The 14,949-nt window shown below is 41.0% G+C and overlaps 1 protein-coding gene across 2 annotated transcripts in view; it reads right to left on the bottom strand.

The window, feature by feature from the left end:
• Positions 1 to 14,949, bottom strand: part of sept9b (septin 9b) — a 201,661-nt gene that overhangs the window by 146,484 nt on the left and 40,228 nt on the right. Inside the window, exon 1 of one of the 2 annotated variants that reach the window (XM_034187386.1) lies at positions 14,743 to 14,907. The exons of the other annotated variant lie outside the window; for it this stretch is intronic. Coding sequence (XP_034043277.1) covers positions 14,743 to 14,797 — 55 coding nt within the window. The 5' untranslated portion in view covers positions 14,798 to 14,907. Of the gene's footprint in view, positions 1 to 14,742; positions 14,908 to 14,949 lie in introns of those variants that run through there. 2 annotated transcript variants of the gene reach the window in all.

The raw sequence follows: 14,949 nt of genomic DNA, 5'->3' as shown, positions 1-14,949 counted from the left end.
AAGTTCCTGGAGGCCTGCTTCAGGGCTGAAGACACACGGAATAAATACCTGAATGTGTGTTTAGAATAGTCTGTCTTCTGTGGTTAGTGTGCAGTTTTCCAAATGTGAAGTGGGGATTAACTCTACTTGATGATCACAGGGAAAGCTCATTAATGAATTAGAAATACTTGCACAACAACAACCTATACTGATTTGTTTTTACAACAGTTTATACCGCATTAGGAAAGAATCTTATGTTCATTTATGCAGCATAAACAGCAAATAGGATGGCTGCTTAGCATTGGGAACCGTTGTGTCTACTGCGCTGTGCTACATGATTAGCTGATGTGTCCAATATCCAATAATAATCATGTGAAGCAAGTAATGATATTTAGTATTCTTAAAGATAACTGTAAATGAACATGATCTGCTTTTGGAACAGTTAATATTCTTCAAGGTTCTATTTTACACAATGAATTACATGTTATGGGCTGCTACTATACAAGCTACAGACTTGGTCAGATTTATTGGTAAGTCTTATTTGTTATGAGTTAAAAACACAGTTTTCATGTTATAAAAGAATCTGACAATGAAACAAGTAAAAATTCAGTTAAGATTTCTTGAAATAAAGCATTGAAATTTGTTGAGAAAATTCATTTTGAGCAACATTAGGTAGTGTTACATGCATCACCAACAACACAGGATATAAAAAAGTCCCACAAAAATAAAAAAATGAAACAAAAGACCCCCAAAAGCTTGTTTCATCTCAGAAATGTCTCACAAACTCTTTCACTTAATAATAAATTTAAAGCAATTTAAGATGTATTTATTCAAGTCCTGATATCTCGCTGAAATGTTCCTTATTACGTGACTGTGTATTATATTAAGTGTAGATTAGATTTTTGATTTGAAATTCTACAAGTAAAGTTGGTAAAAAAAACACATTGCGTAAAAAAAAAATTTAGAAAAATTTTTGAAGATATTAAAGCAGGTTTTATGAAAAAAAAATCATCATAACTGGATGATCGCAACTGGAAAGAGACACTCATAGTTCATTTGACACAAATATGTCAGACAAGCTCAGACAATTTGCAGCTGGGCTATGATGCAGCATTTAAGTACAAAAACACATAAATGTTATTAAACTATAATACCATAAACCCCAGAAATTTCTGTGCTGTACTGCAATATGCACTATATTAATACTGTAAATTCTCCACAAAGAAAGTATGAGCAACAAAGCCACAAGCACTGTAATGACACATGTGGAATATTCAAAAGAATGTATATTTGCACATTATTCCAGTCAGTACAACAATAAAACTTGCCGAAAATTAAACATAAAGTCTGGAAACATGACTAACTTTTCTTCAACATGATAGACAGCAAATCACCAAATCTGCAAATCTGGAAACAAATGTTTGTTACAATAGTAATATACAAAAAAGAGGAAAATTGTAAATGCTTTACTGTGATAATGTCCTGTCTGTTTCTTTATGTGTGGTAAAAAAAAGAAGCTCATGACGTCTATGTGACATTTTATGATCTCTTGGTGAGCTCCACTTTGCACCTGTAAAAACTGCAATAATATTCTCGTTTTAATGGAAGTAATTTAATTCATGCAGAATGTACTCCACTATACCCATCCTTGAATTGACCTTCAAAAAACCCTTGGCCAATAAGTCAAGTGTTCAACATATCAATTACTCACAGTCAAACACTGGCTATACAACTTCGGCTTATTCACAGAAGAGTTTATATCAGTAGCCACAGAACACAAACCAATGTGAGTCAAACTGAAAAAAATCAGACAAAACCTCCCGTCTGACAAGGCAAGGCCAAACAAAGAGTGATAGAATTTCTTAGCTTAGTATTTTGGTTGGTCAGTCAAAACCGTAATGCTACACCGCCAAACACACACTTCCTCCAAGCGCCCAATGCCGTGTCTGGTTCAGCAATGCAGACCAGACATTTTTCAATGCACTGCATTAGATTAAATCTACAGTTCCCTTCTGGTACAACCAACACCCCGTGTCCATCGCAAAGGAATCCTAGGAGTGCTTGCCTGAGTGGTTGCCATCCACAAGCTGAGGCAATTCCCTAGTGTGGTGGATGTGGTAATGCATGGCACCACTGCATGCTCCCAGACTCTGCTTGACTTGTTTCTTTTTGGAGTGGTTTCCCCCATTGTGTGCACTGGGAAACGATGGATAAAAGCAACTCATCACCCACTGTGAACACTGAATACTTCTTTGTAAGAACTAATTAGTTATTTGAGAACTGGGAGATCACTTTGTGCACAGTTTCCCCAAACCTTTACAGCTTCAAAATATCATAATGCAGAATGTCACATTCTTATTTGTCTCACCTCACAGCAGACTAACCTCTATACACCACAAAGAAGTGTATTTGTACGCTGCTGTGTTTATTCTTATTCTGCAGTGCCTCAGAAACATTGTTGTTTTAATATGGAGTGTGATACCCTGCAGGAAACACTTCAGGTACTGTTCTGGATTTATATGAATTCATGTTTGTGATAATCTTTTTAAAGTAGACCTGCATTGAAATACATGCAGTCAGATCTTTGGACCAAAAAATGACTTATATTTACACATAAGATCCTTCTGAATTTAGTAAAGTAAATCTGCAAGCCCAGATCTGTCATTCAACGGAGAAATCTTCATTTAAAAATAACAAATTTACAGCTAACATTTAGCCTCCGCAAAACTGTCCCTCTCATCATGGACGCTGCCGAGACGTCACTGAGAAGACCCTCTCCCAGCATGCATTGCGCGCGCCAACTGTAATTTGTGGATTTACGTCAGGTTTCATCTGCACCTTTTTCTTGTCTTATGTCTTTTTCTTGGAAGGATCTACTTTTTTTAAACTTCGTATTGTCTTGGGGTACGCTTGGTGAGTACACATTTCTTTTATTTGCACTTGAAAATTATTTTGGGGGACTTTTTCATATGCCCGTTTGATTGAGTGGTGTTGCATTGAAAGTCTACTGTCTTTCGCCTCCGGTGTACCGTCGCGGGCTACGGAGGCGAGACCCGCAAAGAATTCAAGTCATTAAAATGATATAAACCTCTCTCAGTGGCCACGGAGATCTGCGGCTCCGATTTCCGAGATGTGCGGCGCTGCGGATTTTGCTGCAAGTCTGTCCTTGCAGTAACAGGTGTCACCGGCTGCTTCGCATTAAAAAGGCGAGCGTAGTCTCTGGACTTGTGCCAAGGCTGCACCATTCAGTAGAAAGAGCCGTGTCTGCAGCTGCACAGCAGACTCGGGGGTGTGAGTGGCCCGCGACGGAATTTAACGAGCGCATGCACTCGTTAAGTGCAGCAGAGGCAGAGAGAGAGAGGCGTGGGGGAAGAACGTCGCCTGCTGTCGATGTCGCCGCTGATCTGAGCATGTATCATGTATCAGAGCTGTATCTCACATTCATTGCAGCTTACTTTTGGATGTTGAAACCAGGACGTGTATAACAGTAACATTACTAACAGATAAAATCAATTTCAATGCGGGATCGGACTGAAGGCGGGAGCGCGTTGTCTTGTCCCTGACGTCATGGAAATGATACGGCTGTACAAACTGTTTTCACAGAGGGCTAAATTTTAGCTGCAAATTTGTCATTTTTAAACGAAGATTTCTCCGCTGAATTACAAATTTGGGCTTACAGATTTACTTTACTGCATTCACAAGGGTCTTATAAATACATATCAGCTATTTCTTTCTGAAATCTGACCACATTTATTTCAATGCAGGTCTCCTTTAAAGATTATTTCTTCCCAACTTAATACTTGTGGTTCCAAAAATGTATTATGTATACATTATTATCCATCCATTTTCAATACCTGCTTACTCCAATTACCTGCATGTCTTTGGATGCGGGAGGAAGCCGGAGCACCCGGAGAGAACCCACACAAACACGGGGAGAACACGCACACTCCACACAGAAAGGGTACAGATGGGAATTGATCCCATGGCCTTCTTGCTGTGAGGCAACAGTGCAAACCACTAAGCCATTGTGCTGCCGCATACATTAATATGTCACACAAAATGTGCACATTTTCAATCCCCACCATAAAAATGCAAATACTCTGCCAATACAGCAGCATCAGAGAAATGCACTGTGAATGGCAACAACGCAGGTTTGACCAGCTCCCAGCAGTCTGAGGAGAATGGGTCAAACATGCTCAACCTGTGTTTGGCAGACCTGAGACATAAGAGCAGGATCAAACACGGACCAAAACATACAGATCAGACTTCGGTCCCAACTTAAGTTGGCTCTTTGGTCAGGTCTCGGTTATTAGGAAACGGACATGTCAAGACCTCTAATCTGAACCCTGATCAGCAGCAAAGTGCAATTTCATCCCTGACTGAAGATGTCAGAGTGCACAAACAATTATTCAGACAGCTGTTGGACGCTTAACCTGGTAGATGGCTTCAGGCTCCAAATGCCTCAGCCACAGGCGGGTGAAGCTTTGTTCTGTTGCTTTGATCAGTCGCTGTTCGGCCACATGAACAGATTCATATCAGTGTCCACTGAAGTTACAGAGAGAGTTACTACATTCCACTTAACACCTGTTTACACAGACCATTTGGATTCTCAGGAAAGCTCTGATTGGAGGTGAGAGTGTGGGAGAACAAGGGGTAACAGGGAGTGATGGATGAGCATGCACACTATTAATCAAAGCTCAATGACCTCAAAACTAAAATTATATTAGAATAGACACTCAGACAGTGCAAAATCCATGACATACTTTTGACAAAGTTTCATCCAAATGATTTCTTTGTGATTCTAAGTGTGGCCTTGACATTTGATCAAGATTATCCAAAATTTAACCACTTGACTAACCCATAATTCCTCCACCATGATTAATCAGTTTTGGCTACAAACTGTTTGAGTTAAAGAGATATGACCTTGAGCTTGTAAGGTCGCTAGTAAGAGCTGCTCATGGACACAGTTCACAAACATTTTTCACGTTCCTTACGTAAACCTGTGCTTCTACTTTTAGTCAAGAAATTTTTTTGAACTGTTAATGTAATTTTTAATGTAAGTGCATTTGCCATATGGCTTTGTTAAACCTTTTGTCTTCATATAAACTGAGGGAGAAAGTGTGCAGTGCAGCTGCAAGCTGTGGCTGCAAGCATAAAGAGAGAAAAACCATCTGCTACATATGAAGACAGTTTTTAACTTTGAAATTAACGGAACAGTGACAGAGAGCTTATTGGCGCAGCAAAAGAAAATCTCCACTTTTACAAAAGTGGACCTTTAATGGGTTGGGGGAAGGGGGGGGTTGCCACCCCGCACCCCTGTGGGCTCGTCCCTGCACCTGAGGCCTGCACAGTGTATGTGCAACTGTTGAGAAAGAGGGTTCGCTGCCTGTTATTATCAGGTCCAGGCTATCAAACAGTGCCACAGATGACCTCAAATAGCCTTATTGCATATTTAAAGCAAAGCAGTAAGTTTTTAAAAAACTCTCCTGGAGCGAAAGGACGGGCACTTTTTTCAGTGAAACAACTGACTAATCATAAACATCTTATCAGGCTGATTCTTATCTGATTTGATCAGAGTTTCATCTATTTGTCAATAGTGTGCACAGTGGATTTATCAATGCGGCTTTTTTAGCGCAGTGGAGTTAGATGTTACGGGCACTCCAGATGAGGTTAGTGGTGGGCCGGCTAGCGAGCCCATTAGCATCAGCCTAGAAACGCTGGCTGTGGAGGACGGTTTTCAGACTGTGGCTAGGCGGAGGAAGCCCTGTAGGGCTTGGTGCCCGGTTGTGGCACCCCGATCACACGCGCCACTGCGAACTGTGAATCACTTCTCCCTCTTGGATTTACCTGATGTGAATTCTCAGAGCCCACAAGTGACTTCCACTCCTATCTCCAGGCCAAAACACCGGACTTTAGTGATAGGGGATTCTATCACCCGCAAAGTCAGGTTAAAGATGCCGGCTGACATTAAATGTATTCCTGGGGCCAGAGCTCCCGACATTGCATCCCATCTTAGGGTGCTGACGCTGCAGAAGGGAAGACAGACGAAGGGACATGACATGAGATATAGTCACATAGTTATTCACATCGGCACCAATGATATCAGGATGAAGCACTCAGAGGTCACAAAAATGGACATAGAGAGGACTTGTGACCTTGCCAGAAAGATGTGTCGGCATTGATTAATAGTCTCTGGTCCCCTCCCCTCCCGGGGTACCGATGAGGTGTTTAGCAGGCTGACATCATTAAATAGGTGGCTGGCGCAGTTTTGTAGACAGCAAGGCTTTAACTTTATTGATAACTGGCTTTCGTTCTGGGGCTGCCGTGGCCTGCTGATGCTGGACGGCCTTCACCCTACTGGGGAAGGCGCCACCATCTTGTCTGTGAACATAGATAGAGCTCTACAGGGAGGGTAACATTAGGAATCTACAGCAGGCCATGGAGCAGGTGATTAGAGACCCTGCAAGGCTTATGACAAATGTAGGTGTGGAATCCATTAGCTTAGCGGGGAAATTAGTGCAGAAAATCCACTATGGTGATAGTGCAGTTTATCTACCAGGGAGGGAAATTCAACAAGTTGAGACTGTGGCCTGTTTCCATAGACATGTCCATAAAAATCATAGAGGGATATGCCTCACTTTTGACAAATACCCAGTCAGTAGACAGACTTGTGGATAGTTTAAACTCAGTGCTCAAAATGACACTCGACATGATTGCACCACCTGTGTTGAAACCACGCCCCCCCCCCCCCCCCCAAATCACAGTCACCTTGGTTCAGCAATTACCTGCGTGACCTCAAGCATAAAGCAAGAGGTTAAGAACGGAAATGGCGTCATTGAAAATTAGAAGTATTTCATTTTGTGTGGCGTGATGCTATCTTAGACTATAGGCATGTATTACTGGCTACAAAGTGGACCTACTACTCTGATTTGATCAACAAAAACAAGCATAACTCACAGTTCTTATTCGACACGGTGGCAACACTTTTGCATGGACAACCACCTGTAGTTCGCTCTCCTTTTACAGCACAAGATTTCCTAGATTACTTTGAGAAGAAAATAGCTGACATTAGGTTGAACATATCCCAGCATGCCTTAACCCAGCCACTACACCATGCTATTGAGGTGGGCGCCACTACTGAGGTATTACCTAGATTTACAGAATTTGATAGTATCTCTCTAGGCATGCTGACAAAACTCGTAACGTCAACAAAAAGCACAACCTGTTTATTTGATTCTATACCAACAAAACTGTTTAAGGACCTGTGGCCCACTCTTGGGCCAATTGTGCTGGAAATTATTAATCTTTCTTTAACTTCTGGATCTGTTCCTAAATGTTTCAAATCTGCAGTGATTAAACCATTACTTAAGAAACCTAATCTTGACCCTAGTGTATTGAAAAACTATTGGCCGATATCAAATCTATCATTCTGCTCTAAAATTCTGGAAAAAGTGGTGTCACGGCAGCTCGTAGACTACCTTACTGAGAATAATCTCTTTGAGCCACTGCAGTCTGCTTTTAGAAAATATCATTCCACAGAGACGGCTCTCAATAAAGTGGTGAATGATCTTCTGCTTACAATGGATTCGGACACCACTACAGTTCTGTTGCTGTTAGATCTCAGTGCTGCATTTGATACAGTGGATCATCATATTCGACTTGATAGGCTGGAAAATCATTTTGGGATTACTGGGAGTGCCCTTGCATGGCTGACGTCATACTTGACCAGTCGTTCTCACTGTGTTTTGTACAGTAACACTACCTCTAACCTTAGTGACATGAAATTTGTGGTTCCATAGGGGTCTGTCTTAGGCCCCCTGCTTTTCTCCCTTTATATAGCACCCCTTGGGCACATATTGCGGTGTTTTGGGATTACCTTTCACTGCTATGCAGATGATACTCAATTATATATGCCGATAACTGCTGGTAATCTTGTTCACATAAAATCCTTAGAAGATTGCCTTGCAGCAGTGAGAAGTTGAATGTCTAGAAACTTCCTACTTTTAAACACTGATAAGATTGAAATGATGGTTCTTGGTCCAGTGAGACATCGACATCAATTTGACCAGTTAACACTCAGCCTAGGCTCGTGTGTCATACATCACACTGACAAAGTGAGGAACCCTGGGGTAATTTCTGATTCTTCGTTGTCCTTTGGCCTCCATATTAGAAATATTACTCAGATTGCTTTCTTCCACCTGCGAAATATTGCGAATATTCGTCCCATCCTGTCTATGGCTGATGCTGAGACCCTGATCCATGCGTTCATCTCTTCTAGACTGGACTACTGCAATGTTCTATTTTCTGGTTTACCGCAGTCTAGCATTAGGGCTCTCCAATTGGTTCAAAATGCTGCAACCAGACTTTTGACACGAAGCAGAAAGTTCGACCACATTACGCCCATTTTGGCGTCTCTTCACTGGCTTCCTGTCCCAGTGAGATCAGATGTTAAGGTTCTGCTACTGACCTATAAAATTGTTCATGGACTGGCACCTCCCTACCTAGCTGACCTAATTAAACCTTACGTAGTGGCCAGGGCTTTATGTTCTCAGGGTGCAGGACTACTTTGTGTCCCTAGGGTGAATAAGAAGTCTGCGGGTCACAGAGCTTTCTCTTATCGTGCCCCTGTTCTGTGGAATGATCTCCCTGCATCAATAAAACAATCAGATTCTGTGGAGACTTTCAAGTCAAGACTTAAGACGCACTTCTTTTCCCTTTCATATGTCTAGCATACTGGTACAGTTTTGTTTTACGCTTTTTACTCTTTTAATTCATGTTATTAGTAATTGGAGCGGGCCGCGGCCTCAACTTTACCTAAATTCTGGGTCTTTTAGTGAAGCTTAGGGCTAGCGGCCGGCGATCACCTTAGTAATTCTTCTGATTTTCTTGTTGTTTAATGCTGGTAAATTATACAGTATTTTTTGTCTTTCTGATGCCTGATTCTGTTTTTTCTCTGTTTAAGGTGCAGCTCCATCCAGAGATGGGAGTTGTATTTGTGTTGGCGACCCTCCTGTCCTGTGCACCAACAGCAATTCTTGTATATTCGTCTGTGAATTGTTCTGTGAATTGTTTCTGTAATTTATGTTTGTAGCATGGCCCGAGCAGAGGGTCACCCCTTTGAGTCTGGTCTGTTTGAGGTTTCTTCCTCAGAGGGAGTTTTTCCTTACCACTGTTGCTCTGGGGGTTGGTAAGGTTAGACTTTTCCTGTGTGAAGCGCCTTGAGGCAACTCTGTTGTGATTTGGCGCCAATAAAGGAAAATAAATTGAAATTGAATTGAAAAAAGCTGCACTCCACAGTGCCACACAAGGCTGTTTTTCACAGCCTGCGATCACAACATGCATTGCTCTCTACTGACTGAGTTCACAGCAAATGCATCAAAATAACAGCTCCCCCTGGGTATTAGAATTTAGACACAGTAAATGAGACCTACACAGGTGCTAATATGGCTGGGCTGTTACAGAATGTATTGTAAATAAATAAATTATGGATCACTGCAAATACTTTGATTTGAAAAGTAACAAGTAGTCACACAATGACAAAAAAATAAATCGTGTATTGAAAAAAAGATGCATCAAGATGCATCGATAATAATTTTATAATCCAATCTCAGCTCTCTGCATTGTAATCTAATCAAATCATGAGGTGTCAAAAGATTCCCACCCCAGTCCACAAATGACATTAAAATCACAATCTTCTCATTTGTCTTTAAGGTCAGGTCAGGGTTAGCATTGATCTTTCTACTGGCAACACCATTAACGCCTACAGTGCCATGACACCCAGAATGATGAAAACCAAGACCTGACAATCAGCAGACAAACTCCTTGTGAGGTAACAACCATCACGCATTTATGGATTTTAGACTGACAACCCGTCAATCCCTGCCGCTTGAAAGAAAACCCATCTATCTGCACCAGTCAGCTGAAGCGTGGGTGTCCTCTTGGAATTCTCCATCCACTGGGGGTCCTCAACACTCAGATACCTATACGCTGGATACATACAGAAAAGCAGGACAGGGCCAAAATGTACTGTTGTTTTCCTCATCTGCATCTTGATAAGTAACCATTCATTTGACAAAGAGTCATTCCAGCGGTACCCAAACATGCTCCAAAGAGACAATACCAAGGACCTCATGGACTTTATTCAAATTTAGTTTCTAATATATTTATATTGGGCAGCACGGTGGGTGAGTGGTTAGCACTGCTGCTTTGCAACAAGGAGGTCATGGGTTTGATTCCCACCTGTGGCCTTTCTGTGTGGAGTTTGCGTGTTCTCCTTGTGTTTGTGTGGGTTCTCTCTGGGTGCTCCAGCTTCCTCCCACATCCAAAAACATGCAGGTTAGGTGGATTGGAAACTTTAAATTGTCCATAGGTGTGTGTGTGGGTGTGAATGTGTTTGTTTGTCTACATGTGGCCCTGCGAAAGAGTGGCATCCTGTCCAGGGTGTACCCCACGTCATGCTCCCCGAATGCTGGGATAGGCTCCAGCCCCCCGTGACCCTTAGTTGGATTAAGTGGTTCACGATGAGTGACTGATACATTTATATTGCAGTTTCTGAATGGTAGATAATTTACCATTATTGTACATTATTTACATTATTGCCCATTGCAGACATTTACATCTCCAGATGTAAAGACAGAGCCAAATGCATCATCCGAGACTCCACCCACCCTGGGCACGGTCTGTTCACACCCCTTCCCTCTGGAAGGAGACTGCGCAGCATCCGGGCAAAAACGTCCAGAGTGAAAAACAGCTTCTACCTGAATACTGTCAGACTGTTGAACAGTTCAACATCCACCACCGAACTGTGAACATTGCACTAACATGCACATTGTCACTTTCTTAATACACTAACGCTGCTGCTGCCGACCCTGTGCCTTGTATATATATTCTATGGCCACAGAGGTGTGTATATTGTACACTGCAAAAGTTTACAAAGGTTAGGTTAAATTGTCCCAGTTAACTACACCAAGACCTGGAGAAACTGCATTTTATTCTGCCTGTAAGGGTCGAGCGACAATAAAGTGAGTCTGAGTCATTAATACATCTGTACGTGAACACATCTATCTATAAAGCAAGAAACGTCTATGTGTGGATATGTGGCTCACATATCTCTCTGACTGTTTATCAGATCGACTTCAGTGTTTGCATATGGCTTGCACATGGCACGGTGATGTTCATCCTTTATTATGAAAATTTTGGGGATTAATTTTCAAAACCTTAATTTTGAAACCTTTATTTTGAATAACATTTAAACATTTGTACTTCCAAGATGCCGTGGCTCACTGATGTTACTGGTAGCAAAGTTAAACAACATCAGATAGTTCACATGTTGCTCACACCATTTCACAATAAAACATTTAAAGCCAACATCCCAGCAAATACTTTTACTGTGAAATGCAAGCTGTCAGTGTTCCTTGCGACAGAGTTTAACTTGACAACACTGAGGAGACGCTAGCTAAAATCTGTTTTTTGGGTAACACCAACAAATTTCCCTCTTTCTACATCCCACCTTCAAACACAGCCTTATACGACCATCTAAGTAATCTACTTAAGCTCTCAATTTTCTATAGGAATACAAACTTCCTATGGGCACTGCACTACTAATGTTTAAATGATCATAAGAGATGCAAGGTCTATGAGAATGGATACTTTGGTTTATATTAAATTACATCTCACTTTTTATTTCTTGTTCTCTTTATCATACCAGACTTGACTTCTTTTGTTATATGGTCTAAAGAAAGAATGCGTTAAGTTCCCATATGCACTACAGTCTTACTTCATAAATTCCAATTAATGCATGGAAAAAGGCATAGGCCTAGTTCTTGTGCATGCACAACATTTATAAATGAGGTCCCTGGAGTTACACAAACTGTGCATAAAATTTTGCCAAATTGACATGTAGCACCATACCAAGCCCACCGTGGCAATCCAGAGCAAAATGGGAGCACCCAACAGAATAACAGCTTTGTTACCTTAAGATAATGAGATAACCTATTTCGTTAACCCGTTATAATGAGAAAACAAGCTCTGTTATCTCAAAGAAGAAGATGCACGTCCTATATAGGCCCTGAGGCCCCTTGGTGCAGGTGATTATCCCTGGATTCCATAGCATGAAATGGACCATTTTTCTACGACTCTTCCTGGATGAAACACCAGTCTATTATAGGTTACATCCCCAGCCAAGGCCAGTCCCAATTTAGAGCTGGATGGACTGCGACAATACAGATGATGTGTCTTATTCAAAGATATCAACAGAACATTGACAGATAACATGATCGGTAATCAAATCCGGATGTACATATATAGGTAACCCAACTTTTTATCACAATGAACTACCTCATGATCATGAAATAATTAACTTGCAATCTTGAGATAATGACACAAAGAAGGAAAACTATGATGTCATGTACAACCCCAAATCAGAAAAAGATTGGGGACAGTATGGAAAAAAATGCAGTGATTCTTACATTTACTGTGACTGTCATTGCAGACAGCATGAACCAAACATATTTCAGGTTTTGTGTAGACAACTTCATTTAAATTGTTAATATTCATTCATTCCTACATTTAAGGCCTGCAACACATTAAAAAAAATGCACTTTAATGTTGCCATTCCTTCTCACAACACTCAACATGTGTTTTGGCACTGAGGATACCAAGAAATTAATTGTTTCAGGTATTGTTTTGTCCCATTCTTCCTGCAAACAAGTTAGAAGGTGTTGTAACAGTACCGGGCCATCGTAGATCCATTTTCTGTTTCATAATTCTCCACATATTCTCTGTCGGGTAAGGTCAGGATTCCAGGCAGGCCAGTCCAGTATCCATACCTCTACTTCAGCAGCCATACCGTTGCGACGTATACAAAATGTTGTTTTGCATTGTCTTGCTGAAACATTGATGGACAATGCTGGCAGCATATGCTGCTTTAAAATCTCAATGTATGCTTCTGTATTAATGCTTAATTCTGTATTAATTTACAGAAGATTATTTTTTTAACTTGTTGCTGACACCAGTCTGGATGGTCCTTTTTGTCTTTGGCCAGAGCACATGGCTTCCAAAAAAGATCTGGACTATTACTTCATCTACAATATATATGATGGTTGAATCCAGATGCCTCTGGGTCCAGAGAAGTTAAGGTTGCTTCTGGACAAGGTTAAGATGAGGCTTCGTTTTTGCACAGTAAACTTTTATGTGGCATTTGTGAATGTAAATCCATATTGCAGTAATTGATAAAGGATTCCCGAAATATTCCCTTTCCATGTTGTTATATCAACTATTGATGAATGACCATTCTTGATGCAGTGTCATTGGAGGCATGGGTGTTCAGTTTAGGCTTATGCTGTTGCCCTTTACACACCAGTATTCCTCCAGATTCCAAAATCCTCCAGATTCCTGTAGAGGGAGAACTATGCAAATTCCTTCCCATCTTTCTTTGAGGAACATTGTTTTGAAACATTTCAAAGGTTTTCTTGCATTTGTTGACAAAATGAAGCTCCTCTGTCTATCTTTGCTCCTTGAACACTCAGCCAGTCACCTGCTGACATCATCTTGAAATAACACCATTGTTTATTTGTTTATTTAATGATTTTACCCCAGTACAAGCCCTAAACTGCCCTATCCTAACATGTTTGGAATATATTGCAGGCCTGAAATGCAGGAATGGATGTCGTGGGGAGGTGATGGTCTAGTGGTTAAGCATTGGGCTTCAGACCAGAGGATCCCTGGTTCAAAACCCAGCCAGACTGAAAAATCACAAAGAGCTCTTGGGTAAGGTCCTCAATCCCCTAGTTGGTCCTGGTGTGTAGTGAGCACCTTGCATGGCAGCACCCTGACATCAGTGTGTCTGTATGAATGGGTGAATATGAGGCATAATTGTAGAGCGCTTTGAATTTCTGATGCAGATCTAAAAATATTCTATGAATGCAGCCCATTTATGATGTATATTAAATGAAGCGAAGTTGACCACACAAAACATGATATATCTTGGGTTCATGATAACTGCAGTCAAATAGAAGTCAAAGTAAATGTTAGAATCCCAGTGGCCATTTTTTATTTGCATTTTCCATACCATCTCAACATTTTCTCATTTGGGGTTGCAGCATACAAGAATATTTGATCACACAAGGTGTGTAGACCTCAATAAATATATGGGTCACTGTGGAATGGTAAAAACTGGAAATTTACTTGGAACTATTAAAAGAAAAAAATGTCTCAACATGATGATTGCCAATGACCTGTGTGAAGACGGAAATGATCTGTCTCCTCCTCTCAGCATTAGCGTCACACCAAAGACCAGCTGGAGGTAACCACGCTGACCGGACAAGGAACAGGAAAGAAGTGAGGAAGAAGTCCAGAAGAGGACAAAGGCAGCTGATGCCGGCACAACAATGGCTTTGTAAACAAAGGACAAACAGTGTTGTAAATATTGGAAGCGTTAAGCACTGATGTTTCCACTGTCTCCTTCTATCAGCTGAAGGCTTTCCGGTGTTGGATAGTGTAGTGTCAGTGCTGTTTGTTTCCGTAATTGATATCATTTGTGTATAATTGATCACAGACTATTGGCTGCAGGGATTTGGCAAACATATGCCCACCATCCTGTTTTTAACACAACACACACATATGCCCAGTACCTACAGTTGCGAAAACAAAAGCGTGGTAAGATCTTTTGCAGACAGTTCACAAGCAACATATCTGTTTTGACTAATTTTACTTCTGTAAAACCTGTCAACATGAATATGCAAAGGAAAAAACAAAATTACAAACCTTCAAAATCTGATATAATCCCCTCCAAATGTGGATTGACAACAGAATCGGACATCTTTTTAGTCGTAAAACTGCCAAAAAAAAAAATAAAAAATTGTACTCCAGATGCTGTTAATTCTGCTCAACTTCAAAAATATACCAAAAGTTTACAACTCCCTCAAAGCAACAACTTATTTCCTTTGCAGCACCGCTATGCTCTTGGTGCAT

Source organism: Thalassophryne amazonica, chromosome 15, assembly GCF_902500255.1.
Source record: "Thalassophryne amazonica chromosome 15, fThaAma1.1, whole genome shotgun sequence".
Classification (NCBI taxonomy): Eukaryota; Metazoa; Chordata; class Actinopteri; order Batrachoidiformes; family Batrachoididae; genus Thalassophryne; species Thalassophryne amazonica.
Note: the sequence above shows the minus strand (reverse complement) of the source record. Positions and strands in the feature narration are given on the sequence as shown.